This window comes from Triplophysa rosa, linkage group LG12 (assembly GCF_024868665.1).
Source record: "Triplophysa rosa linkage group LG12, Trosa_1v2, whole genome shotgun sequence".
NCBI lineage: Eukaryota > Metazoa > Chordata > Actinopteri > Cypriniformes > Nemacheilidae > Triplophysa > Triplophysa rosa.
In genome coordinates this window covers 24527221-24554720 of record NC_079901.1, presented here as the reverse complement: position 1 = coordinate 24554720, position 27500 = coordinate 24527221, and the positions used below count along the sequence as shown (strand labels likewise).

The 27500-nt window shown below is 39.9% G+C and overlaps 2 protein-coding genes across 3 annotated transcripts in view; both read left to right on the top strand.

Moving 5' to 3' along the window:
* The window catches only part of nedd4a (NEDD4 E3 ubiquitin protein ligase a), a 27936-nt gene extending 22879 nt beyond the window's left edge, over positions 1–5057 (top strand). The window contains exons 19-29 of the mRNA XM_057348767.1: positions 575–804; positions 889–1010; positions 1103–1173; positions 1989–2084; positions 2259–2332; positions 2471–2531; positions 2628–2687; positions 2762–2869; positions 3144–3240; positions 3340–3412; positions 3505–5057. Of these exons, the coding sequence (XP_057204750.1) occupies positions 575–804; positions 889–1010; positions 1103–1173; positions 1989–2084; positions 2259–2332; positions 2471–2531; positions 2628–2687; positions 2762–2869; positions 3144–3240; positions 3340–3412; positions 3505–3607 (1095 nt within the window). The 3' untranslated portion in view covers positions 3608–5057. The remainder of the gene's footprint in view (positions 1–574; positions 805–888; positions 1011–1102; positions 1174–1988; positions 2085–2258; positions 2333–2470; positions 2532–2627; positions 2688–2761; positions 2870–3143; positions 3241–3339; positions 3413–3504) is intronic.
* Positions 5058–5532: 475 nt separating this feature from the next.
* The window catches only part of prtga (protogenin homolog a (Gallus gallus)), a 31676-nt gene continuing 9708 nt past the window's right edge, over positions 5533–27500 (top strand). The window contains exons 1-11 of one of the 2 annotated variants that reach the window (XM_057348760.1): positions 5533–5777; positions 6411–6490; positions 10743–11042; positions 19250–19394; positions 19552–19685; positions 19767–20063; positions 20150–20309; positions 21322–21569; positions 22915–23079; positions 23990–24295; positions 24860–25048. In XM_057348760.1, coding sequence (XP_057204743.1) covers positions 5734–5777; positions 6411–6490; positions 10743–11042; positions 19250–19394; positions 19552–19685; positions 19767–20063; positions 20150–20309; positions 21322–21569; positions 22915–23079; positions 23990–24295; positions 24860–25048 — 2068 coding nt within the window. In that variant the 5' untranslated portion in view covers positions 5533–5733. Of the gene's footprint in view, positions 5778–6410; positions 6491–9302; positions 9494–10742; positions 11043–19249; positions 19395–19551; positions 19686–19766; positions 20064–20149; positions 20310–21321; positions 21570–22914; positions 23080–23989; positions 24296–24859; positions 25049–27500 lie in introns of those variants that run through there. The other variant, XM_057348761.1, reaches the window with a different exon arrangement.

Sequence of the window (27500 nt, the reverse complement as noted above, 5' to 3'; positions counted from 1 at the left end):
CAGTATTTAGACCCACAAACTCCTCTAAACACGATCAGTGTTGAGTGTAACTAGTTACTAAGTAATTATTTACTGTTGTTGAATTACTTTTCCCTTGAAAAAGTAAAGTAAGGGATTACTTTAATCTATTTGTAATACTTCGGTCAGTTAATAACACAACTTTATGTAGTTTTATATTATTTATGTGAATGAATTAAAAGAGCCGTCTCATGTCTATCCTTGAATCACTTAACTAATCAAGGTTGATATAGGATATAGAAAGTAATTAGTAATTAAATACTTTTTGGAGAGAGTAATTTGCACAGTAATCTAATTACACTATTGAATATGTAATTAGTAACTAGTAATGAATTACTTTTTCAGAGTAACCTGCCCAACACTGGTCACAATCTAATAAACATCCCGTGATTAAAATCCCACCCTACATTATTTTTCAAGTAATATTCTGGTTTCATTTCAAACACTTTTTCAAACACAAAATGAGGAGAAATAGACAGAATAACCACAGAATTCAGAAGCTCGCGTTTGATTTTTCTCTCTTCATTAAATGATTGTGATCTCGTGCCGTCTCCAGTCAGACATCCCAAACCGCTTCGAGTTGAACGTGAGACGGAACGCTGTCCTGGAGGACTCGTACCGCCGGATTCTGTCCGTCAAACGTCCGGATCTGCTGAAGGCCCGCCTCTGGGTGGAGTTTGAGGGCGAGAAGGGGCTGGACTATGGAGGCGTGGCTCGGGAATGGTTCTTCCTCATCTCCAAAGAAATGTTTAACCCGTATTACGGGCTGTTCGAGTATTCTGCCACGTAAGCGGGAAAACATGTTCTTTTTTTAAAAAATCACATTTAGTTTATAAAAGCAGATGTAAACATGTTGTGTGTGTGTTGCAGAGATAACTACACACTACAGATAAACCCTAACTCTGGTCTGTGTAATGAGGACCACCTGTCGTACTTTAACATCATCGGCCGGGTCGCTGGAATGGCCGTTTATCACGGGAAGCTGCTGGACGGTGAGCGGAGGAGGTGTTCTTTAGCATTTTTAATACAAGAAGCTTTTCAATGAGAGATAATGTGACTGTTTGTTTTTCTGTTGTCTGAACAGCGTTCTTTATCCGGCCCTTCTACAAGATGATGCTGCAGAAGCTGATCACATTACAGGACATGGAGTCTGTGGTGAGTGACCGGCATGCCTCAACCAATCAGCAACATGTTTTCTCCTTGCTAAAAAAACATTATTAGGCCCTATTCACATTTCGCGTCTAAAACCGCGCAGCACTCCGAAAAGTTGAACTATTTCCATCTCGATGCGGCGCTGACGCGGCCAGCAAAATGTGACCGTGTTGCCCCCGTCTACATTTAAAATAACGAATATGCGTCGGGAAAAGACGCTAAATGTGAATCGGGCCTTACTCAGCTTTCTGAAATACTTGATTCTGATTGGTCAAATCGCTCAAAACTGATAACTACTATAAACTGCACATCCTTGACCGGTGCTACAAACAAATGAAATATAAATATATGAAATTATATTTACAAATGACTGTTTTGGTCGTGTCTTGGTTTAAATCTATTAGGAAAGGTTTTATCCTTGCAGAAGGTTTGTGTTTGTTACAGATGAGCTAACAAAACATTTCACATCAATATTTTGTTTCCGTATTTAAGGCGGGATAATGGACAGGATAATGTTATTGCAAATTAAAACGCAAAGTTTGATTAAAACGTGCAAATATGAAAGTAATGAGGTATGATGTGACACTGCAGTTTAAAACATTACTTTGTACATTTCCACGAATTATTTTTAAAATGTTCAAACCGGTATACAATGTATATACAGTATAATGCTGTTTTGATTTTTGATTTGCCTCGGAACAAATCCTGTGTTTCTGAGCTCATGTGAATAAATTTTAGTATTGACACAAGAGCTGAAGTTCAGGCGCTTTTTTGCACTTCACGTCTCATTGATCTCTTTTCCGCTCTTCTGACTTTAGGACAGCGAGTACTTCAATTCTCTCAAATGGATCCTGGAGAATGACCCCACAGATCTGGACCTGAGGTTTACCATCGACGAAGAGCTTTTTGGACAGGTAGCGCACCACATGCTGTCTTTTGAAACCTTACGATATCTTTGTTAGGGCATTTTCATTCTTCCAAAACCACTGTAAATAATGTCACCTCGGGTTTTTTTTAGATACGTGTCAGGACCAAATTAAGCATATTTTAATAATCTTAAGAGTTTTGTAATCTGACGTCCTCCACAGACACATCAGCACGAGCTGAAGCCGGGAGGAGCAGAGATCGTCATAGATGACAGCAACAAAAAGGAGTACATTCAGTGAGTTTACACATCATCACACAGTATCTAAAGACCAGAATATATCACTACTTGCCATTTCATGATACAATGTAAAAATCTTTTGCGGTGTTGTTTATCGAACAGACGTTTATATGTAAACATGCTGTTTATTTTCAGTCTGGTGATACAGTGGAGGTTTGTAGACAGAATCCAGAGACAGATGACGGCATTTAAAGAGGTAACAACAACACTTACTCAATTTGTATGTGTCACAGACGCCCACCTGTGGTACACTGAGCCATCTGGGAGATTGACGTTTCATCTTTATTTACAGGGATTTTATGAGCTGATCCCTCAAGACCTGATCAAGATCTTCGATGAGAATGAGCTGGAGGTGAGACGCAGCGTTCCAGATGTGAGATGATGCAGAAGTTATTCAGATGCTTCATCTCTCTCTCTCTTCTTCAGCTGTTGATGTGCGGTTTAGGTGACGTAGATGTCAACGACTGGAGAGAAAACACTAAATATAAAAACGGCTACAACCAAAATCATCCTGCTATCATCTGGTTCTGGAAGGTCAGATTTTATTCCTGATATACATTTTTTTTATTCCTATCAGGTTTACATTTTTTGGTCTTATTTTGTATCTAAACTGTGAAATTTTAAAACAGTTTCAAACATGGTTCATGGTTTATAAAGTGTATTATATTCAGTGTTAAATATACCGTCGTCTAAAATTGTAAATGTGGCTTGATTCATTCATTTTCTATTCATCATTCTGGAAAACACTGTGAAAAATATTTAGATAAAAGGATTGTGCAGAGACAATAAGTGAAGTATTTCTTTTTAGACTGTTCTGTTGATGGATGCGGAGAAGAGAATCCGTTTGCTGCAGTTTGTGACGGGCACGTCTCGTGTACCAATGAACGGCTTCGCTGAGCTTTACGGTCAGTCCCGCCTCATCTTACCACACCCTTTAAAATCAATATTTCTGCTTATTCTTCATATTATATTTCAGTCAATATTGAATTTTGTTGAATTTTTAGGATCCAACGGCCCGCAGTTGTTTACCATCGAGCAGTGGGGTACGCGTGACAAACTGCCCCGCGCGCACACATGGTAAGAGTCGTATGTTCATCGCATGACTGTCTGTCTCTGTGGCGTGTCTCAGCACCTTCAGATCATTTACCAGCTGCTTTCTGCTCATTTAGTTTCAATCGACTCGATCTTCCTCCATACGAGACGTTCGAGGAGTTACGTGAAAAACTGCACATGGCCATTGAGAACGCTCAGGGTTTCGACGGCGTGGACTAGATTCAGACCGCCGCAGCAACAGCGTTACCATGGCGACAGCATCACGATGGCCAGTTTTAAAAGAAGACGGCACACGAGCAAAACGAAGGATGGAGAACGAACTGACCTGAGAGCAGTTTCAGCAGGAGACAGAATGAATGTGCTGTTACAAAAGCTGATTTAGGGACATCTGATTTGTCCTCTGGCTCTGTATCACAAGCTTGTTTGTTTGTGATGTTTACAAAATTATGTTTTGTATCGTATCTCTGCACACAGCTCAGTATGTTTCTGCATACATTATTTCTAAATAGCTATAGATTTGATTGTATATATGCATTTCAGCATAATAAATATTTATGATGCATGCTTTTGACTCACGCATTATAGTCGTAAGAGTCGTGCAGCATTTGCCAGACAGGGTCTACTGAAGATTTCCTGTAATGCAGAAAACGAGACCATTAATATTCATTGTGTGTACAAACAATGCCATCTTATTGATGTTCTGAAGTAGAATTTAAGTGCTATCTGCACAGACAAACAAATATCTGTGTCTTTTCTCAATATTATATCTTAATTGGTACCTTTTCTGACTTCGACTTTACGTTTACATCTTTTTTATGTTTACATCATTACGGACACCCCACTTTAAAAAAAATGAATGCTGGTTGTTTTTTTACTGATTTTGATGTTTGACGCACTTTTCTAAAAGTTCAAGTTTTATCAAGTCTTATCGATATATCGTCTCTGTTGAGCTATATCGTGATTTTGTGACAAATCATCGCTTTACTGTATATCATTTCCTAAATGTTTACAGCGTAAATATTGCTTAAAGTAAGCACATTTTGTCTCGCAACAAACACGTTGGACTGTTAAATAACTTTGCCTTTATTTGTAATATAAAATGATTTGATTCAGTGTCCCAAAGAACAACTTTATCCTTTAATGGAGAAACACTTGTAATGTCTATACTATTGTATAATTAAAGGCTACTATATGAACGTTTATTGCATTTCTACAGATGGTTAAAGCGTTTTTGGCAGTGAAGAGAGAACTGTCTGAGATTCTTTTCTATTAAAGCTTTAAGAGCAAAAGTGTCTTTAAAGGGACAGTTCACCCAAAAATGAAAATTCTGTCACCATTTACTCACGCTCAAGTTGTTCTAAACCTGTATACATTTCTTTGTTTTGTTGAACACAAAGGAAGATATCTGGAAGAATGTCAGTAACCAAACATTTCTTCTCCTCCATTTACTGCCGTTACTGCATTCTTTAAAATTTCTTTCTTTGTGTTAAGCAGAACAAAGAATTTTTTACAGGTTTGGAACTATCTGAGGGTAAGTAAATGATGACAGAATTTTCATTTTTGGGTGAACTGTCCCTTTAATGTCAAAGTAGATTGTGCTGATTTGACTTGTCATGCCAATCTTTACGGCTTTGTATTTTTGGAAAATTAAATAAAAGAGCATATCTTCCCATCTGTTTTCAGTGTCATTTGTCAGGACAGGTTACATTAGGTTTATAAGTGTCATGTTTTTCACAATGTTTCTTTTATCTGGTCAGCACATTTTAAATGCCTATTAGCATTATATATGAAGAGCTTATTTGCAAAAAATATGTCCTTTTTTTAAATCCCAAATCGTGTTTTTTACTATGTTAGAATGTTTTTATTGTGTTAGTTAGCTGTATTTTTGAGTTATTATTACTTAATCAAAACAACCCAACTGCAGTTTGATTGATAGTAATTGCGCATAATTTTGAATATTTATGGAAAAAAAACATTTTCAAAAACGGAGTTATCTATTTAAATGTTCACACTAGAATTACGTATCAAATGTTGTTTTTTATCAGTTCAGTGTGTGTTCTCAAAAGTACTGTACGTGACGTCAGCCTCTCCAGCCACTCCTCTTTCAAACATCCGCCCCTACAGGCGTGCTCGCGCACGCAGTACCTCAGCTTCCCGGTTCCCATTTTTTGAAGTTTGTGAACGCTTGAAATTGATTGACAGACAATTCTGCTTAACCAACAAAAGGGGTTTATGGCTCTCACGAAAAGATATAGGCACACGTTTTAGTGACGTTGTCAGGTAACGTTAACGACGACAAAATGGCTCGGAGAGACCGGCCTGACTGTGTCCGCTAATGCAGTACGATGTATGCTGTACTTCTACTGTGTGTGCGAGAGTCCAGAGAGAGGTACACAAAATGCTGTTTACTTTATGCGCGAACATGTCATTGTATAGAGTTTGAGAAACTTTCAGTCTGATTCATGTGATTGTAGTTCTCTCAGCGTCCAGCAGGCGGCAGTAGAAGCGCAGATCAGACACAGGACGCGTGTGGTTTTTGTGTGTGCATTTAACCAACTCGTGTTGAAATAATACATGTGAAATACTATTGACCTGCTTGAAATACACTGAATAAACCGTACAGTATAATGTCCCTACTGTCAAAAAAACAATAAAAAGCATCAGATAAATGGAGAGATGATGGATTTAGTGGTATTAATAGGAATTGCATTGGTTTTAATTGAAACTATAATGGTCTTAACTGGTAATCGGTTGGCTTCTGTTGGTGTGATGTTATCTGTCGGATGGGAACCAATAGAACACCATTAAATCCAACTGGAAAAGACCCAACATATATGAATTATATTAATTTTGTAATGAAAACCATTTGAACCAGTTTTATTTTCAGCAGGGATATGACGCTATATAAAACATTATCGAGAATAATCAAAAGTCTTCGATTAGACCAGTTTTCAAACTAACTTGGATGCAATGTTTCCATTCTCACAGAGATGACAGTGTTGCTGTTCTGTACTTTTTTTAGCACCCTCATGCCATATCATCCCACACCTCTACCACAAGGTCAGAGAGGTGTGACTTCTGCCGGAGGGGCGGGATTAATCGGTAAGTGACAGCACCTCTGCCAAATGAGAGCAGCTCTGTAGTAAGAACGTAATCTTTTGTATTCCTTATTGATCAGATTGCCTTATGCATTAGCATATTATCTGTTACAACTGTGTATCTGTCATTTAAAAAGGTTATATCAATACACATGCAAACATAATCATTATTGAGATGACATGAAATATTTTAGGAAAGTTGACGTGCTCTGTGGCGTGACATCTGAACATATTTTAAACAGAATTCCGTGCATCGAACATGATGCTGTAGGACCTCATGAATAATGACAGACAAGATTTTTCAACATTTGGAACGATATATATTTGTCACAATGCAAAAGTTGATTAAAAATAGCAACTTGAATATCAAAACCTAGTAACAGACACAGCTGTGTTTTCAAGGACTTTTTGAAAACTGAACTAGATACCAGTAACGTTTAACCACTGCAGGTTTTTCAGAGCGAGCTGGTGTGATTGGATGTGAGCGAGGTTGATCGTCACACTTTCTGTGTGATTGCTGACTGTGGGAAAGTGAACTCTCCTGACCCTCTCTGCACAGATGTATTGTTCTGCCAGACCTCTAGTCCGAACTCAGCCATTGTCCGACTGGTCAGAGAGTCCGGAGGGATGCAAGAATAGGCCGGGAGAGTAAAGGAAAGAGGTCAGAGGAGGAGAAGAGGTCACACTCCTCCTCCACAGAAACAGAGAGAGAGAGAGAGCAGATCGATATTTTTCCTTCAGTCTGCAGCTGTCGAAGGGAAACTTATCGATACTGGGCAGAGATGGGATCCATTTTATCACCTGTCCGATAGAACAAGCTGTTAAAACTAATCTAATGAGATTATCTCTCGCATGATTTGCACCAAAACCTGACTATATGACCAAACATTAGACAAGTAGATGAATAAACCTTTTAACAGGCAAATTAAACTCTGACTGTCAACATTTACATGTAATACAAATGATGCAGTGGTTTGAACTCACTTTAATTGTCACATCATTGACAAGAAGAGTAAAAATCTCCTGTGTGTAGATCCTCGCAGCACTGCGGTTTAAAGAGTGTGGCATAGACTTTCACCACGATCATTAAACAGGTTCAATATACACAGAATTTACACAAATAGAACCCAGGTATGGCAAGCCGAATTAGCTTTTAATCATTCTCAGGATATGCATTTTTGATATCAACAATTCAATTTTTACTAGTAAAAATTATAATTCTTGATATCAACAATGGAATTTCTACTAGTAACAATTACTATTTTTGATATCAACAATTCAATTTTTACTAGTAAAAATGTGAATTCTTGATATCAGCAATCACGTCGTCGCTCGCAGAAATGTGTATTCTTCATATCTGTAATTGCATTTTTACTAGTTAAATGTCACAATAGACTGCCATTCAAATTCAATTTCAGATATCAATAATTCATTTCTTACATGTTAAAACTCTTATTTCAAATATCAGAAATGCAATTTTTACTAGTAAAAACATAATTTTTGATATCAAGAATTCAATTTTTACTAGTTGAAATCCTCATTCTTGATATCTGTAAATGAATTTTAACATGTTGCATTTGGTATTTCTGATATCAGGAAATGCATTTCAGATATCATTAAATCTGAGAGTAATTGTAGATATCTAAAATGGCTTTCTTACTAGTAACAATCACATTGTTGATATCAAGAATTAACATTGTCACTAGTGAAAATGTAATTCTTGATATCATAAATTGGCATTTTTACATGTAGTAATTCAATTGTTGATATCAAGAATAGACATTATCACTAATAACCACACAATTGTTGATATCAAAAATTATGTTTTTTACTAGTAAGAATTGCATTTCTGATATCCGAAATAAGATTTTTAACGTGTAAGAAATGAATTGTTGATATCTGAAATTGAATTTGAACGGCAGCCTATTGTGATATTTAACTAGTAAAAATGCAATTACAGATATCAAGAATTACGTTTTTTACTAGTTGAAATTCAATTTTTGATATCAAGAACACACATTTCTGCGAGTGATGACGTCATTGTTGATATCAAGAATTCACATTTTTACTAGTGAAATTTTCATTACTGATATCAAAAACAGCAATTGTTACTAGTAGAAATTCCATTTTTGATATCAAGAATTATAATTTTTACTAGTGAAAATTGAATTGTTGATATCAAAAATTCATATCCTGAGATCGATTAAAAGCTAATTCGGCTTGCCATACCCAGGACTGGATGTAGTGTAGTGATGGACGTTTAATGGATTGTGTGATCATTTAAAAACCTTGTTTACAATGTCCATAATCAGGGTTTTTTTGCACCACTGTCATTGTGGCATATTGTCGCATAAGGTATGTTTGTGTTCTGTTAGATTTTTATATCGGTCTTATTCACTCACAGGCATTAGTTATATATTTAGTGAAAATAAACCCACCCCTAGAAATGTAATAAAAAAGTGTGAGACGCAGCCTATGTTTTTATCAGTTGTAAGAAATAACTGAAGTTATCACAACTCAGATAATTGTTTGAGTAAAGAAAAACAGAAATATTAGACAGAAATATCCAAGAAATAATGACTGTTTGTCTTCAGACATCACAAAGAAGATTTATTCTTTGTTTAATCCTAATTCTGTCAAGAACAAACAATTGTATGTATTATTATACATTATATATACGCTAGCGCTTATATATAAAAATCTGTTTACGGTGACGTCAGACTACTTGTGTCGCTCGACTCGAGCATCTCAAAGCTTCCGCGGGCGGAGGGATCTTTTGCGCTGTAATGAGCCGCGTTATGCAGCGCGCTGCGCAGATTGTGTCCGTCCGCGCGAAGCAGTGCGAGCCGCTGACCTCTGCGCCCGCGGGACTCAACCAGATGCGCGTGAATCTCTAGTCCGCAGCCCAAGGGCTCAGGCATGCTCGTACTACCGGAATAAATGGCGTCTTTTATAAAGGGATTATACCAGCGTTTGCTTTTTCTCGCAGTATTTCTTTCAATCTCAGGTAAAAACAGTTTATTGCACTTTATTTCTGGTAAACTGAAAAAAGTTTTATATAAATGCTATGCAGTCGTCTCGGATGTTTAATGAATGTATTGAGGGCAGTAGAAAAACCTTAAAACTTTTAGAATTTTTTTTAAACGTTTTTCAGTTCTAAGGGATCATTTAGAAATAATTGAATTTAATTAAATTAGTGGTCAGACTGTGATCCACGTACTGTGTCTGTCATGGATGGTAGTATTTAATAGATTCTAACAAGTAAAGCATATCTAGACTATGAATGTAGGTTTGTGTGAAATCTGCCGCGTTCTGTATCATTTGTGGCATCAGTCGCGTGGAGTGAGCCACGCAGATACAATGTATCAATCTGCGATCATTCAGAATGTTGCTGATGTTGAACATCATACTAACGCCAATGTAATCTTGTGCAATACAAGTTAACGTGTACTTGTTACTTAACTACTGATCTTTTAAGTCATTCTGTGATTTTTAGAATCAAGTTTTGCCACAGTGTCAAAAAGTTTGCTCTACTTATCCTCTCATCTCTTTATCTCTTTGACTTGTGAGAGGGAAGCACCAGAAGCATCAGGGTCATTCCTACAATTCGGACATTTTAGTCTTTGAAATTCTTGAGCACTTAAGATGAATCATTTATAGCCACATAAATAAACAAATTACTGCCATAAAATGTTCGAACACATTGCAGCCTAATAGACTAACAATATATGCTTGTGTATAATTCTTGCTTTAACCAACAGATAAGATCAAGTTTTGTAATCCTTACTCCTAGAATTGAAATCTCATAACATTTAATATTATTAATACCATAACTTGTTCTGGGGACTATTTGTTTCCTAGTGGGAATGACCAATTATAATTAATGCTAAAAAACACGCAGCGTTCACTGTCACAAACTGATTTTAGTGATTTAATGATATTTCTCTCTATGTTTCTGTTAAAAGAACATCTTCTTCAAATCCTTTGATTGACTGTTTTTGTCTCCTCTCTTGTCATGACGGACTGTTAAATGTCTTGTGAATTTCATGCCGGGAATAAGAGCTGAAGTAATTCTCTAGCTTTGACGAATAAAGGGATTACAGCGAGCAATCCATCTAGGCAAATATGATTACAGAAACTCAGAAGATCGACCTGCTGCTTGTCTTCATCCACTGTCTGAATCACACACTTTTACCTTAAAACGGAGTAAAACCAGAAACCGTTCACAATCTGATTCGTTTCTGTTTGTCCCGCAGGTGTGTTGTGTTTTAGCGAGCTGTTTTTTATGAGGGAACCACACGATGTGACTGTAATCCGGAGGGACGCTGTGGTTTTGGACTGTCAGGCCCACGGCGAGGCTCCGATCGCCATCCGATGGCTAAAAAATGGAGGAAAGCTTATAGAGACGGAGCACATTTACCAGCTCGCCAACGGATCGCTGCTCATCTCAGAACCGGGGAGTCGTAAAGACAAATCAGATGAAGGGTTCTACCAGTGCCTTGCCCAGAACAAATATGGATCTATTTTGAGTCAGAGAGCACGCTTGACTATCGCAAGTAAGTTTCACGGGAGGATGTGTTCAAATGTGATTAGATCAACTACAGTGACATCAGAGGAAACACGAAGCGTCATCACTTCTGGTGTAGAGAAGCTGGAGTTCACTCCATGTAGTTAAAGGTTTTAAATCAACCCTTCTGACACCTTACGCTCAGCAAACAAACGAGGGGCCACATGTACGGATACAGATTGTGTGAGGGTCAGGGGATAAAACATGGAAACCCAAAGTGTGTGTGTGTTAGATAAGACCTCAGGCAGGTAGATAAATGATGACAGAGTGATTATACTGTTCTGTCAGGTGTCCTTTTAGAGATTGACGTAACAAAACAACATGTGGTGGTCAAAACAACATGTATATTGAACAATACACAAGTGTCAGATGTGTAACTGTGACACATGAGAGATTATTTGATGTCATGCAGTCAGCGAAGTTTGTTTATGAAATGTGTTGACTGGTCATCACTGGTCATTTTTACCGCAGTAAGGGGGTGAAGGGTCTCTAGCCTGTGTGTGTGTGGGGGGGGGGGTCACGGGTGTGTTAGTTAGAATGTGTCCATTGGTGTGCAAATGAAGCCCGGCAGGTTTGAAAACCTCAGTTTGTGGAGGTCACCAGTGCATATGACCTGTGTTCACACAGCCGAGCCTTTATATCAGAGAGAGAGAGAGAGAGAGCGAGAGAGAGAGAGAGAGAGAGAGAGAGAGAGAGAGTGATTTGATGGCAGTGGGGCTTTTTAAAGACCTCTCCTCCTGAGGCCATGCGTAGTGCTGCGCTGCTTCAGGACAAAATCATCTTCTCTCTCTGAGAGCGAAACTTGAGCACGGGAAGCGACTGTTCCTCTAAAGTTCTCACCGCGAAAAATCAACACCAGGATACACAGCTCTAATGATCACACATCTCTATATAGACATATGCCAGGTGTTTCTTGATAGCATTAAGAATAAATCAGGACCGATAAAATTATACGGTTTTGAAACCGTCTCACGTTGTGCTCAGATTTAACAAGATAACAAACGTTCAGTCAAACGTTAGATAATCTTTAAATGATCAATTCTAAATGATCTGAATTGTGCTCTATGCATTAGTTTTAGCTCTTTACTTTGCCATTTGTCTCATTTGTGTCTCAATTTCTCCTAATGGTTTTTAAGTCGTATTTGATCTTTGTTTTTTACATATTTAGTTTTTTTTCTGCTTGTGCATGGTACGTACAGTCATCATTGACATTGTGTTCTAGTTTTTGTCAAAATATTCTCACTGTTAGTCATTGTTAGTTAGCACTTCTCAAGTTAGTCTAGTCTAGAGAAAGTGATGTTTTTGTAGCTTCACATGTTGGTGAAAGTGGTGCGCTTGATGTCAGGTCGTTATAAAAGTGCTGATGATCCTCATAGACACAAAATACATCCATTACCTGCCCTTCCTTGTCACTCCAGGAGCGCACACACTTCTAGTTTTGTCTCATGAATTTCTAAACAAGGATTACAGACATTTAGACTCCGTTTACATTTAGGGGGATAAGTCTCTTTCTAAAGCTCAAAAAATCTCTAGATGCATTTTTTGTCCAGCACAAGCACTCACAGAATGACTGGTTCTATTGCAGTCGAGAGTTGGTGGTCTCCGGTCGATTGCTTTCTGCTCCGCTGGTCTTCAGAATTCCAGAAAAGCTTTTTCTCCTCTTCTCCTTTTGTTCCCTTTGCCCTGCCCCGGCCACAGAAGGGATTTCTTTAAGGGGCATTTGTTTGGCCAGAGCGGGCTGGACAGGACATCTGCCCCCGTCCACTAATATATGTGAGGAGTTATGCAAATGAGACGCGTGAAGTAGTGAGGTTTGAAGTTGAAAGTTTAGTTGAAAAAAGAAATTCCAGAGGTTGGTCTGGTTTTGTACACTGATGTTAATATGTTTTTAATGCTGTGTGTTGGCAGATTTTGTGAACAGTGTGCGTTTGCCTTGGGCTGTTGTGTGTGTAAGATTAATGGTCCACATGTTCGGACCCTTTGACCTGCGTGTTTCTACTTACCTCTTCTTAGAGGAGATGTCCGTCTCACACGTTTACTTCTCTGAATGAGGACACACACACCACAGTCTGCTATTGTTTTACATACAAAAATACCAATCACAAAAACTACACACTATTCTAAACTGAAAACTGAACTTCTGGAAGAAAACTGTTTGCATGTTAAGGATAAAAATATACATGTATCGTATTATTGGTAAACTGAGATTTTGCCCACTTCCTGGAGACCCAGAGAACAGTTTAGTAAACCTGAAATGACTTGGATCAGAATTGGGTTTTAACCACAAATGGAAATGGTTTGGTATGGAGAATTGTAAAGGTTATTTCACAATTGTTGTAAAAAGCTTTTAAACTGAATGAAGCAGCAGTTGTTTTTGAGTTTGTATGTATGGAGACAGATCCAGGGTCAGTGGCGATGTCAAAGGTGGTCGTCTTTAGCAGTTTAAAATGAGAAGCATGTTTGAGTTTGTGTCTCGTGTGTGGTGGTTTTGAGGGCCAGTGTTGGGAAATGGCCTCTTTTACTGTGTCCCTGAGGTCCTCTAATGTCTTCCTAGAAATTCTTAGAATTCTCATTTCTTTCCTGTTTTCTTTTGTCTGAAATGCCTGCGTGTATGGTTGGGTATCGTTTGACTTGAATCAGTTCCAATTCTGCTTATCGATTTCCAGTTTTGGTTCCAAAGGATTTATTACGATTTGTATCAACGAAGTTTAACTAGACATATCATAGTTAATGAAACTAGTGCAAATACCGTAGTTAAAACTATAGTTACTATAGTAAAAATATAGTTCATTTTCATGAGGGCTTTTATTACGATATCAGCAGATCCAAAGTTAACACATGCACATTTCTGATAATGTGCACACAGGAATTGATAAGAGGAATTGATTTTTTATTTTTATTAAAGTATCCGATTCCTAACCGTCCCTTCCGATTCCAGAATTGGAATTGCTTTTCGATTCCCAACCTGTGTGTGAAAAAAGTTGGCACCAGCGCATTGCTTTGATCTGACAGGTTGCCAACCCCAAACACGAAATTCAGGCCTCTTAATATCTAACTTTGTAATTTGTTTAAATAATGAACCCAAGTGTAAGCAGAATTAATATTTATTTCTAATTGTTAGATTTTCTTCTTCTGTTGTCAAGTGAGTCTTCAGGTCTGAGCTGTCAGTAATATCCAAACAGACAAACCTTGCTTTCAAAATGAAATGTTTGAGGAATCTGGATCTCTTCACACAACTTCTGCGCTTTGGTGTGCAGTGTGAAAGATTTCCATGGTTTCCTGAGAGGTGGTCTGAAAGGTCAAAGGTTGTTTTGAATTGCTCAGCAGGTTGTGTGCAGGGAAACGGCACAGAGGAGTCAAATATTCCTACTAACACATCAAAACACGCCACTCTGATCACATCAGCTCTATTTCTTTGTAACGTTTTGCTTCATTATTTTACTAAGCTTGTCACAATGCATTCTGGGATTGTTTGGTTGTAGAGCAGAGGGTTAGTCTACATGTATTTGATCACACATCTTGCTCTCTAGTTGACCGCTTGACCCGTCAGAACAGATAGGACTCAATAGCCGTGCTGTGCCGGACAGGAGCGGGTAGCCTTTAAGAGCTCAGGGGGCAAATAAGAGTTTGGGCAGATTTTCCTGCCGCCTCGCCAGCTCCCCATCAGGCTGAAGGCTAAAGGGCACAGGGAGAGGTCTCGAGCACGGCCTGCGATTGGCCGGAGAGGTGCCGATCCGAGTTTCTGATTGGCTGGCCGAGGGGCCGGTGCTCCCGGCTTTTAAACTGTCCTGCTGGCTGGATGGAGCGTGATTGATCTGCCGAGCTTTTGGGTTTTGTGTTGCTGTCTTGCGTTCACAGATGAGGCATTCTTTACCTCTGCAGTCATTTCTTTAAAGAGTGCAAGAGAGCGAGGTGAGGTCAGGTCACCACACGGTTTATTCACAGAGAGCACGCTGAATTATGCATCCGCTGATAAAACCTGCAAACTTCTCAAATGGCCGTTACATTAAAGATGAATTAATGGACGAGCTGACCTGTTCCGTTACAGCTGCATCAAATACACACTGAAGATGAAGAGGCTTTTACATTGTCAATTATGCATGGAAATGTGTTCAATCGTCTGCTTTTAAATAACGTTTTTATGAGGGGTTTTATGAAGGGTGATTATGTTGAGTGATGGTTGTACTCGGAGAGGAACGGTGTGTGTGTGTGTGTTTGCTGAAGGCTGAAATATCAGTGGCGTCTCTTACCTGCACTAAAAGATCCTTAAGGGCACTTATGCTCGTATTTCTTTAACAAGACAGTAAAAACATATGTTAAATTAAACAGAGAGAGAATAACAGTGTGTGAGTGTTTGTTTGACTGTTTTTTGTTTTAATGAAAGTTTTGTAAAACAATTAAAAAGAACAATCTGAATGTGGCTGAAATGCACAATTTTTGTTTCTCTTGAACTGGGACGAAAAGTCTCGTAGTGAAAAGTTGACACCGCATTTTTTTTAGTCCTTAAGGTGGAATGGAGATAGTGGCCCTAGGGTTGCGGATCAGGCCCCTCGTGTCGTCATGGGAACCATTGTCCCTCTCTGACCTGCTCGCTGACCTTGTGTGTACTGTGTACTGATCCGCAGGCCTGAGAACATAAGAAAGCCATTATCAGAGAGGGTCAAACACAGAGCTAAATTCAAAAAGAGATCTGTCCACATGTTCAGCAGCTTTTATCGCATTTACACACCGCAAAAAATGACTTTCTTACTTAGGTCATTTTGCTCATCAAGAAAATGCATCTTGATTCAAGAATTTTTAGACATTTGTACTGGAAAACAAGACAAAAATACGAAGTAAGAAAGTCATTTTTTGCAGTGCACATTTGGTCTGGATGTGGATGCGAACCCATGATCTCGCTCTACAGAAGCAAAGAACAACATTAAACTGGAAGTGAGTTGAAATGTTGCTCTGGTTTGTTACTGGTGGTGCTTTAGCTGGGATGAGCTTACTGCCGGTCTGGATTTGTTGAGGTCAGAGGTGAGAGGTCAAGCCTGGAATGGGACAGATTGACATCCTTTTGTAATGCTTGACGATTTTCTTATTTTAAACACACTTAAAGTAGATGATTTTCATCCGTTGGCAATCTAAATTTCATTTTCTAACTAGATTTGGCCACACCGGCTTTGTATTCTGTACATGTGAATCTATGAAGATGCATCCTAGTTGTGTTTTAAAGGGACGGTTCACCCCAAAATGAAAATTCTGTCATCATTTACTACCCTCAGATTGTTCCAAACATGTATACAATTCTTTGTTCTGCTGAACACAAAGGAAGATATTTGTAAGAATGTCAGTAACCAAACAGATCTCACTCCTCATTGACTCCCATAGTATTTATTTTCCCTACTATGGCAGCAAATGGCGGGAGAGATCTGTTTGTTTACTGACATTCTTACAAATATCTACAAAAAAAATTATGACATTGAAAATGAAAATTATGACAGGATTTTCATTTTTGGGTGAACTGTCTCTTTTACATTTTCAGATTGGGGTTGATTGTATGGATATAATCTCTATGCTAATATGAGATTTATACCGGGGTCGGTATGTACAGCAGAAGTTTCATTGATTTCAGTTAACTAATTATTGACCTGAGGCTTCTTTAGGGTGGGTGGGTATGGAGGGGACGGGGGTTTAATGGCTATTGTGGGTTTAATGGCACTGAGCCCGAGAAGGTCAGAGAGAAAAACTGATGGTGCAGTGTGAAGAGAGAAGTTAAACAAACATGAATACGTGTTAAAGTGTCTACGATCACAAAACACTGTTTAATGTGAACACTGTTTGCTTTACTGCTATATTGTGTTTACTTTCACTGCTTATTTTTACTTATAAGTGCACTTATAGTCGCATTAAAGGGAAAGGGTTCCCAAAAATGTCACAGAAACTTTAGTCACACTTTTGTGTTTTTGTGGAAATGAAAGTTTGGAAAAATGTCAAGGCTTGCTAAATGATTCTTCGGTTCTGTTTGTGTGTGGAATGAAGTCACCATGTCCTGTGTGTTGATCCATTGTGGGATGGATAGAATGGAGTACAGTAATAATTGTGTATATAACAGGCTTTTACAGAAAGAGAATTTAGCTAAAGGCACAGCATTTTTTTAAATCTATGAAAATTAAAGGAACATTTTGGAACATTTCCAGAGCCCCGTTTACTGTGCACTACAGAAAAGTGTTTCGTGTCCACTATTACTGCTGACTGACTTGAAAGACATGAAAAAAACACGTTCTTTAATTTGAAAACAGCTGGTTAATAAAAAAGGGTTTGTATTATTAATACATTAGAATTGGAGGACGAGGTGTAAAGATAAAGAGTCACAGCTCTTCTTTAATTTAAGTGTTTATTCATGTGTTTTTTTATGGCGGTCATTAGGTGGTACTTGGAACAACTAATTTTATTAAAGGTGGTATTTGATCTGAAAAATTTGAGAAGTGAACCACTGTTCTAACACATTTGTGCTGCACTTTCTGCATTCATAAAAGTGTCCATGTCATAGATATTTATTTTTAAATCTATGAAAACCTGAACTTTTCTTTAGAAACACCTAAGAAACTTAATTTGCCCGTAGCTCGTCGGAAGAGAGAGAGGGACTCACAAGCATCTGTCTGCTCCCGCTGTGTGTTTGAGCTGCCCGTCACGCGCCTGAGTTACATCCACCAATGAGCAATAAATCATCAATCATTCATACAGCTTTATTTAAATTGCACATAGGCTGAGATGTATTCCCTATTTATCTATCATGTAACATTTGAAATTGTATTTAAAACACGTAAGGTAAATTAAAATATAGAGTTTTTAATTTTCTGTCGTGTCACGTACCGCCGGGGTCTCTTCAAGTACCACTAGTGGTCAGGTATCACAGTTTGAGAACCACTGTGTTAGAGAAAAACCTTAAAGTTACTTTGGACAGAGAAACACATGCAGGAATGTGAGCAAAAGGCCCGTGTTACGCTTGTGTGATCTTTATTTACCTTTTGGTTCAATTTGACTCATTAATCTCTAGTGAGTGTGAGCACGTGTACAAGATCATCTTACAACAACCAATCTCTCTCTCTCTCTCGCTCTCTCTCTCGCTCTCTCTCTCTCTCTCTCTCTCTGTCTCGCTCTCTCTCTCTCTCTCTCTCTCTCTCTCTCTCTCTCTCTCTCTCTCCTCTCTCTCTCTCTCTCTCTCTCTCTCTTCTCTCTCTCTCTCTCTCTCTCTCTCTCTCTCTCTCTCTCTCTCTCTCTCTCTCTCTCTCTCTCTCTCTCTCTCTCTCTCTCTCTCTCTCTCTCTCTCTCTCTCTCTCTCTCTCTCTCTCTCTCTCTCTCTCTCTCTCTCTCTCTCTCTCTCTCTCTCTCTCTCTCTCTCTCTCTCTCTCTCTCTCTCTCTCTCTCTCTCTCTCTCTCTCTCTCTCTCTCTCTCTCTCTCTCTCTCTCTCTCTCTCTCTCTCTCTCTCTCTCTCTCTCTCTCTCTCTCTCTCTCTCTCTCTCTCTCTCTCTCTCTCTCTCTCTCTCTCTCTCTCTCTCTCTCTCTCTCTCTCTCTCTCTCTCTCTCTCTCTCTCTCTCTCTCTCTCTCTTCTCTCTCTCTCTCTCTCTCTCTCTCTCTCTCTCTCTCTCTCTCTCTCTCTCTCTCTCCCTCTCTCTCTCTCTCTCTCTCTCTCTCTCTCTCTCTCTCTCTCTCTCTCTCTCTCTCTCTCTCTCTCTCTCTCTCTCTCTCTCTCTCTCTCTCTCTCTCTCTCTCCTCTCTCTCTCTCTCTCTCTCTCTCTGTCTCTGCTCGCTCTCTCTCTCTCGCTCTCTCTCTCTCTCTCTCTCTCTCTCTCTCTCTCTCTCTCTCTCCTCTCTCCCTCCCTCTCTCTCTCTCTCTCTCTCTCTGTCTCTGTCTCGCTCTCTCTCTATGCCTATCTCACTCTCTCTCTCTCTCTCTCTCCCTCTCTCTCTCTCTCTTTCAGTCTTTAAATGCAGAAGAGTTTATTTGTGCAATTTAAATGAGTAAAGTTCAATTCAAATTATTTCTATAGATCTTTTCACAATTTTGCATTGTTGAAACGCAGCTTTACAGTAAATACATGGCATTTTATCCAAAGTAACCTTCATTGCAGTTTTGATCGGTATGTGTGTTCAAATGAAACTTAATGCTTTACCAACTGATCTACCAAAACACTCTTTCTTTCTGCAGGTTTATCAGCCTTCTCTCAGCATCCATCATCCATCACGGTTACAGAGGGATGGGTCGCACGATTTGCCTGTAAAATCACTGCCACGCCCCCACCAATCATCACATGGGAGTTTAACCGAGTCACTTTACCGCTGGCCACTGAGAGGTATGACTCCGCCCACCAACACATTTACCAATGACTCTTCCTTTTATTTAAACTATGCTTGTCATAATAAAAGAAACACAGCGTTTATTTTTGTGTAAAGCTGTAAGGAGCATATAAATAATAATAAACATATATCGTGGTTTATATCTTTATACAGAATCGCAGTGCTGCCCGGTGGCATTATGCAAATTCAAGGAGTTGAACAGGAGGATGCTGGAAGTTACCGTTGCGTGGCATCTAACATCGCCAGTCGCCGCAAAAGCTCAGAGGCCGTGCTGACCGTGACTGCAGGTGAGATCCCTCAAATACGAACGCAGACACAAATGTCTCACTTTTGTTTTTTAACTTCAAAACCGTTTTGCTGCTCCGTAGCTCCATCGTCCAGAGTTCCCCAAAGGCCGCATATCGTCGCCGGTCCTCAGAATCTCACCGCAGCGACCCGCAGTAGCGCTCTGCTGGAGTGCATGGCCACGGGAAGCCCTCGCCCGCTCATCTCCTGGAGCCGGGCCGACCACAAGTCCATCGACGTTTACAACACAAAAGTTCTGGGCAACGGAAACCTGCTCATATCCGACATCAAACCTCAGCACGCCGGAGTCTACTTCTGCCGCGCGACCACACCGGGAACCAGGAACTTCACGCTCGCCGCTGCTAACATAACCGTGCTAGGTAGAGTCTGACAACAGTATGTCACCTTAGTAGTGAGCACACTGAACAGCAGGAATATGTGTTGAATGTGTTGTTTTTTTGGGTAGCACCTCCGTCTTTTGTGGAGTGGCCGGAGAGCGTGACCCGACCCAGAGCCGGTACCGCCCGCTTCGTGTGTGTGGCACAGGGCTTTCCCGACCCCCAGATCACCTGGCTGAAGAACGGCCAAACGCTTCACTCGAACGGACGCATCAAAATGTACAACAGGTATTGACGCGGCCCACGTGAAAAAAAAACTGTGCACCTCAGCGTTGAAGGCGGAGCTCCTGTAAAATTAGGACACATTTGTTTTGTCCCTAGAGATGATGCTCAAACAGGGTTTAGGACACTGACGTTATTCAGGGCTTGAGTTGCCTCATTTGTCCGCTGGAAACTCAGTCTCGCTGAATTATTCATGAGCCAGTTTCTGCAGAGGAACAAGAGACGCTTGATAATTCAGCGCTTTACTAATGGTGTTTTGCTTAATTTTCTCTTTGATTTTCTTCTAATGACTTCTCCCGTCTGCCTTTGTTATGGGATCCTGAAAGCAAAAGAGGACGTGGGGGAATGAAGGAGTGTCAATAACAAGAGTTTAACATGTATGATAAATGTGTCTGCATTTGACAAAAATTACATTTACATTTAAATGTACGCTTTTATCCAACGCAACTTACAAGTAGGAGAGCATATAAACGTTTTGTTAACACGCTAAACAGTATATTTATTACAAAACGTCTAGTACATTTCACCCCCAAATCTCAAGAAAAATGTATATGTTATATATATACCATATATTTATTTTATATATAATATATTACCATAAATAAAAATAGAGATTTTTTATTGCTATTATACATTTTACTTTTAACTTTATGCAATTTGCATTCATGTCGATGGTAATTCTCGTTAGATTCACATGAATGTAATGTAGTTTCATTGATATTTTTCCTGCATAATATACTTTAATTCAGTTCAGTTGTATTTATATGGCACTTTTACGCAATGTTGCGTTGTTGCAAAGCAGCTTTACATACATTTAGGCAGTGGTAAATGTAGTAAGGAAAAAGAAACAGATAAATTACAGTATTAATATTGCAATTTTCCTTGATATGATTATGATGCATTACAAAGTGAAATCTGTTTAGATCAATTGAAAACCGAAAGATAATTAAAAATATATATATATAATTTAAGTCCTTGTCTTTAATTAACAACATTAAAACAATGTTTGTTTTTATAGTAAACTGGTGATAAACCAGATCATTCCAGAAGACGATGGCATATACCAGTGCCAGGCAGAGAACCAGCTGGGCTCGGTTCTGGCCATGGCTCGACTGATCGTGGTGATGTCAGATAACCGTCCCAGCGCTCCCAGAAACGTTCATGCGGACACCATGTCCAGTTCAGCCATCCTGCTGGCGTGGGAGAGACCCATGTACAACTCAGACAAAGTCATCGCCTACTCGGTGCACTACATGAAGACGGAAGGTTTGTACGCAGTTGTGAAACTCAAAATGCTTTGCTCAGTTGATCTTGCTTATTCAAAACTTTCTGTAAGAATGATATTGACTTGAGTCAAAAGCCTAAATAGAGCCACAGATGCGCAAATTCAAAAAAGACTTGCACTTTGTCAGACTGTGTGGGAAAATCTCTCACTTGTGTCCTGACAGCAGTTCCTCAATGAATTTCTAATGAAAGGGCAGCAAAAGTCAGCTCTGAACAGAAATATCAAGAGTCCTTTGCTAGTTTGTCCTTTCAACAAAACATTCGCAATTTGAGAAACGCGTCTCTGTAAAACAGCTGCCTGGCTGAGGAGAAAGAGAATAAGGAGAATAAGTCAAACAGGAACTCGTGTGAATAGAGTTCGATCTTTATTAGAAATGTTGGCACTTGTACGTTCTGTCCTTCAGAGTTCCAGGTCATTTATTGGAAGAAGAAGAATGGAGAAAAGAAAGAAAGAGCATGTGCAGGGCAGAATGAGGAGGAAGTCATTGAAAGGGTTTTAAGAGCTTCATTATTCTGAGTGTCTTCTGTAGGTCTCAAGAGTCGAAGTCTCTCTCTCTCCTGTTCATTGAGTCGGTGCTCGGGAGTTTTTCTTTCATATGAATGTCTTGATCTGAAGTGTCTTAAGGTGCTGTGGACTTGTGGGAAAAGCAGCAGGTGGAATTTGGCTTCTTTGGAAGTAATTCACAGCCGTGTTGATGGAGTTGACATGTGTCTTTATATAGTGCGGCCCGGTTCTGCACAGTTTCACAGTTAAAGATTCATGTAACAGATTTATAAATTGAACAAGCAAATAAACAATAAGGATTGCATAGAATATGGTCTGAGGATTTCAGGGCAAATCATAAATGAGGTCTATTTCTTTAATATCTCAGAGACAAGAATGAGATTCAATGGAGAGCAAATCCTGAATTTTGTTTCTCAGGTTTTCCTTCTAAGAAAAAAATCTCAAATGTGTTTCCTAGACTTTCAAAAGCAATGTCTTTAATGTCTCCAATCGTCCTCGTGTTTCCCAAGATCAAATGTTTACAGTAAGAACTTAAACATCATATAAAATCTCAAAACCAAAGTATTGAATAATTTATTGCATGAACGACATAAATTGAGAAAAGTTGGTGTCGGAATAAAACTAAATGTCTTCAATACATTAGATATGGTTGAGTTTAGAGGCTGTGGCGGAATCACTTTTAATAATAAATATTGAAGCAGAATCATTTAGTTGGGTTTGTTAACTTGTTTTCCCCGTGAGCTAACACCAAATACTGTAGCGTGATAAGAATATTCCTGTGTTGAGGGATTTTAAGAAGATTCGTGTTTGTTGTCCCCGCAGGTCTAAATAACGAAGAGTATCAGATAGTTATCGGTAATGATACCACCCGTTACATCATTGATGACCTGGAGGCCGGGCGGAACTACACCTTTTACATCGTAGCGTACATGCCTGTGGGTGCCAGCCGCATGTCTGACCATGTCATACAACACACGCTAGAGGACGGTGAGTACAGGACGGTCACTGTACACTCTCACTGATGTTTCATCATCTGCTTACGTTACTGGGCTTAAAAGAAATCACATCTTCAGACGGAAAACAAAAATCGGCCCCACTTTGGTCTGTGTCTGTTAGCTTTAATTATTAGAAGTACACATTTGAAGTTCAGTACGGTTTTTCTTTTGTAAGGATCGAGTCCAATTATCATGGTATTGTTTATTTATTATTTCCATTGTATAAGATTCATATTTAATACATAATAGGATGGGTGTTTCGAACTTTAAATATTTACCATCTCATGTACGTCCTTTACGATCTCTTCTCAGTGAAGCGTAAAGCCGCAATACATAGTTAATGCAGTAGATGGCGATAATGAGCCTCTTTCAGTTTGTGATACAGTAAGAAGAAGACGTGACACAGCGCTGCTCTGAAGGCTGAACGGAATGTAGCTATGGTCGCGCTACACTTAATAACTTCTTTAAAAGCTACACTGTTTTAAAAGTAGTTGAGCTACCGCCAAGCTACTTAAAAATGCAGTTAAGTTAGTAGCGTTGCTACTTGTAGTTAGCTACTCCCCAACACTGGCACTGCTGACACAAAACTAAGATGTCGTCATGTTTTCTTTCCTTCCCCGAATGAGATAACCTATTTTTACGAAACCCGTTCTGTGGAGCAGTTTGTCCGTTTAGGGCTACTGTAGAAACAATATGATGAATTCCATGTACGGGGACCCGCGGTGTATGTAGATAGCAATAGCTCATTCTAAGATCATAAAAACATAACGCTTCATTATGTAAGCTCTTTATACACTTCTGAAGACAATTATGTTTATCAAATTGCATTTCTGTATATTTCAATAGATCCTCCAAAAATGACACACTGGACCTTTAAGCTAATAATCTCTCTCTCTTCTCAGTTCCTTTGCGTGCTCCAGAGTTGAGTCTCAGCAGTCGGAGCCCGACTGACATTCAGGTGTCCTGGCAGCCGCTCTCTCACAAGCTGAGTCGTGGTTGTGTGTCGATGTACCGTCTCTCGTACAGAACCAGCGCTGATGGAGCGATCGCTCAACACGAGGTGCCGGGACACAGAACCCATCACCTCTTGAAAGGCCTTCAGCCTGACACCAACTATTTTCTCCGCATCGCAGCGGCTACCAGCGTGGGCTGGGGCGAGCCGTCCGCCTGGACGACGCACAGAACACCCAAAGACTCCAGCACTAAAGGTCTGTCTTAATACACACACACACACTCTTCTGTCTCTCTTCTATTCTGGCTGATAATCCTGTTAATGCATTGCATTTGTTACTGCGTGACCTTTGACCCCGCTCCTCATCCACATTGGAAAGGTTTTAGTCATGGGTTATAAAGCCCGCGAGGCCGTGAGCCTCAACTCGCATATCAGATTCTGCCAGTCACCTGTGATCTTAAGCTTTTGTTAAACATATTACCTGTAAAGAGACGGTCAGACCACCGAACATATGTTTCATGAAGCTGCTGATGTTCCTGTGAGGTCCCGTCTCTCTTAGGGACTCGGGAGATTCATAGCTGCAGTTGTGGGCGATAAATCTCTAAGATTTGCTGTTTTGTAGGTTCTCAGTGGGAATCCGAGACATACGGAGAGCATTCCTTTCATCCGCACTCTGGAAACTGCCAATGTCCATCACATCATAATCTTCAAGTGTTGACTTACAGAAAACAATCTTATGTTCTAGATATACAGTACATTCAGGCTTGTGATTGGCTGGTATTGTGAGATTGTGAGATGGTTGTTTATTGTCCTCCCTCAGTGCCCTTGGCACCAGAGCTCCAGTTGGAAACGCTGAACTGCACCACTATCACGGTACGCTGGAATCTCCCAGCGGGCAGCGCCGCTGATCTGCAGGGCTACAAACTTTCATATCATGAGGAGAGTCAGCCAGAGGGACCCCCGACCCAAATCCCCCCACACCAGCGCCAGCACACCATCGGAGGACTTGGTGAGTACATGACACAGAACCACTGACTTCTGGGTAAAAACGTGAGTGAGTGAGTGAGTGAGTGAGTGAGTGAGTGAGTGAGTGAGTGCGTGCGTGCGTGCGTGCGTGCGTGCGTGCGTGCGTGCGTGCGTGCGTGCGTGCGTGCGTGCGTGCGTGCGTGCGTGCGAGCGAGCGAGCGAGCGAGCGAGTGAGTGATCTAGACTCTTGAAACAAATAATCTGGTCCGGGTAAAAAAAAGCACTGAAGTGTCTTTCAGATATGTAGATTTGTGGCTGCTCTTCCTAAAATCCCCCCTCCCCCCTGACCTCTGACCCTGCCACCCTGTGACCCGAATGCTGGACAGAGCTCTGGTCTTCCCATGATTCTCTGGAGGAGGATGCATCTCTTCCCCCTAAAGGTCACTCTCATCTGGGTCTGCAGTGTCAGGCCTGCTATCCCACAATGCTTTGCGTAACCAGTGGGCATCTGTGGCCAGAGAGAGAGGTCAGCCAGCTGGACAACAGCTGATATTCAAGCTGATTATCAATATTTGCATAAGTGATGTTGAGAATAACTCTTATCTGCTGACTGGACACTGGTCTTAATGGTTAGGGTTGATTCAGTCGGTGCCTGTTGGACAGAACAATCAGAAAATCAGATGGAGAGTTGAGCTCATGTGTCTTGTAAAAGTAATCTCATGTTTGTCTCTTTAGAGTTTTATAAACATTATCAGCAATGCCTCAAACTGTGCTCAGATTTGCTACAAGATGTTAAAGTCTACAAAAAAACAACAACGACAGAATGTCAGTATGATTTTCTCATCAGGTTTTCATACCAAATGGTCACTTTTTCTTCCATATTCTGACTAGATGTATAATTTCTTCTTTCATTCGTATATATTAATTTATTCAGGAGTTGTAGAAATGTCATAATCGAAATAACTAAGAACTCCACTCCATCTAAAAAGAGAAACCTCTGAGATACCTAAATTCAGTTTTTTAATAATTTTATTACAGATAAAAAAGTCTCCATGTGCACATGATGCTTCTCGATAGATGTTTACTGTACTTTTATAATCCTGTTGATTTGTGGTTGGTTTTCCAAACTGAGAGCGGAGTTTTTCTGTGCATCCAGAGCAGAGAAAGAGGCGCCACATCAAAGCTTCATCTTGATTTTCCTTTTCATTCTTTTTTGATTCCACTTTCTATAAACGACATAAGTAATCTGACAGCAGGTAAAGTGACCCATTTCAGAGTCGTGTGAATGGTAAAATCTGATCAGGTTATTAAAAAAGTCGAAGAACATGACAGACGTGTGTGCTGTTATGTCCTGTGCGTGCGCTCCTCTCGACTCTCTGTGCAGGATTCGACTTGCCCAGATTCCATGTCAGAGGTCAGAGGTCACACCACAGATGTCAACCCCAGCCCCCCCCCTCTCAGTGTGTGGTTAATATCTCCAGGCTATTGTACGAGAGGATTGTCTGGGGTTTAGGCCTGTGTGTGTTACTCAGTCCAGATAAAACGTTTTCCCATCATATCTTTACGAGATTGAAATTAAATTTAAAACCCCGTTTTCTCTGAGTTTTGTTTTCTTTAGCAAGTCTCTTTTGTGTCTCGCTCCCCCTCTCCAAACACTCTCTTTATCTAGCTGTGTCTCTGAATGTTGATGGCTCAGAGAAAGAGGCTCGACTTGTGTGTCTGACCGTTGACCCCAGATTCTTTAGGAGTTTTATCTGAATGTGAACTTTGACCCCTCACTAGCTCCATGTAGACTCTTCAGTGTTGTGGGCCTCAGAGACAAACCCTAAACACACCCACAGTCCAATTACAACAGACCTGTTTCTTTGACTCCGCCTCCTCAAGGCCAAGAAGCAGATCACTTAAGTGTTGTGTTTAAAGTGATCAGATTCATCATCAGACATCTGACATCTTTATAATGTACTACAACCGTTTTTTAAAACTGTAACAATATTAGAAGTATTAGTTATTATATATATAATAAAAAGCCAGAAGCAAAAACTGAAATACAGGAATACAGAAACATGTTCAGTCTGTTTTGTGACAATTGTCTGTGTTGTGTAGCGCCACCGTGTGGCCAAAATTAACCGCAGGACAGTATGACATCTGAGTCCTTGATTTCAGTGCTGTGGTGTGTCACTATAACCATATTAAATGATAGTTTTGTGGATTATTATTTAGAATGTCAAAATGCATAGCTGTGAGTTTTTGAACATATTTTTGGCCAACAACAGACAAACAAACACGGCAACAGAAAGATGATAGATGCTGATGATTTTGTGGTGAGTTATCAGTGCTTCTGTCATTCAGAGGTATCTTTATGACTGACCTCTGTCTCTCTCTGCCTCTGTTTCTCATGACCTTCGGCTCTTTTATTGAACTTATGTGTTCTGCTAGTGAAGAATGTGGAAGGATGAGGCTGCTGGTCAGTGTGTGTGTGTGTGTGTGCGTGTTGT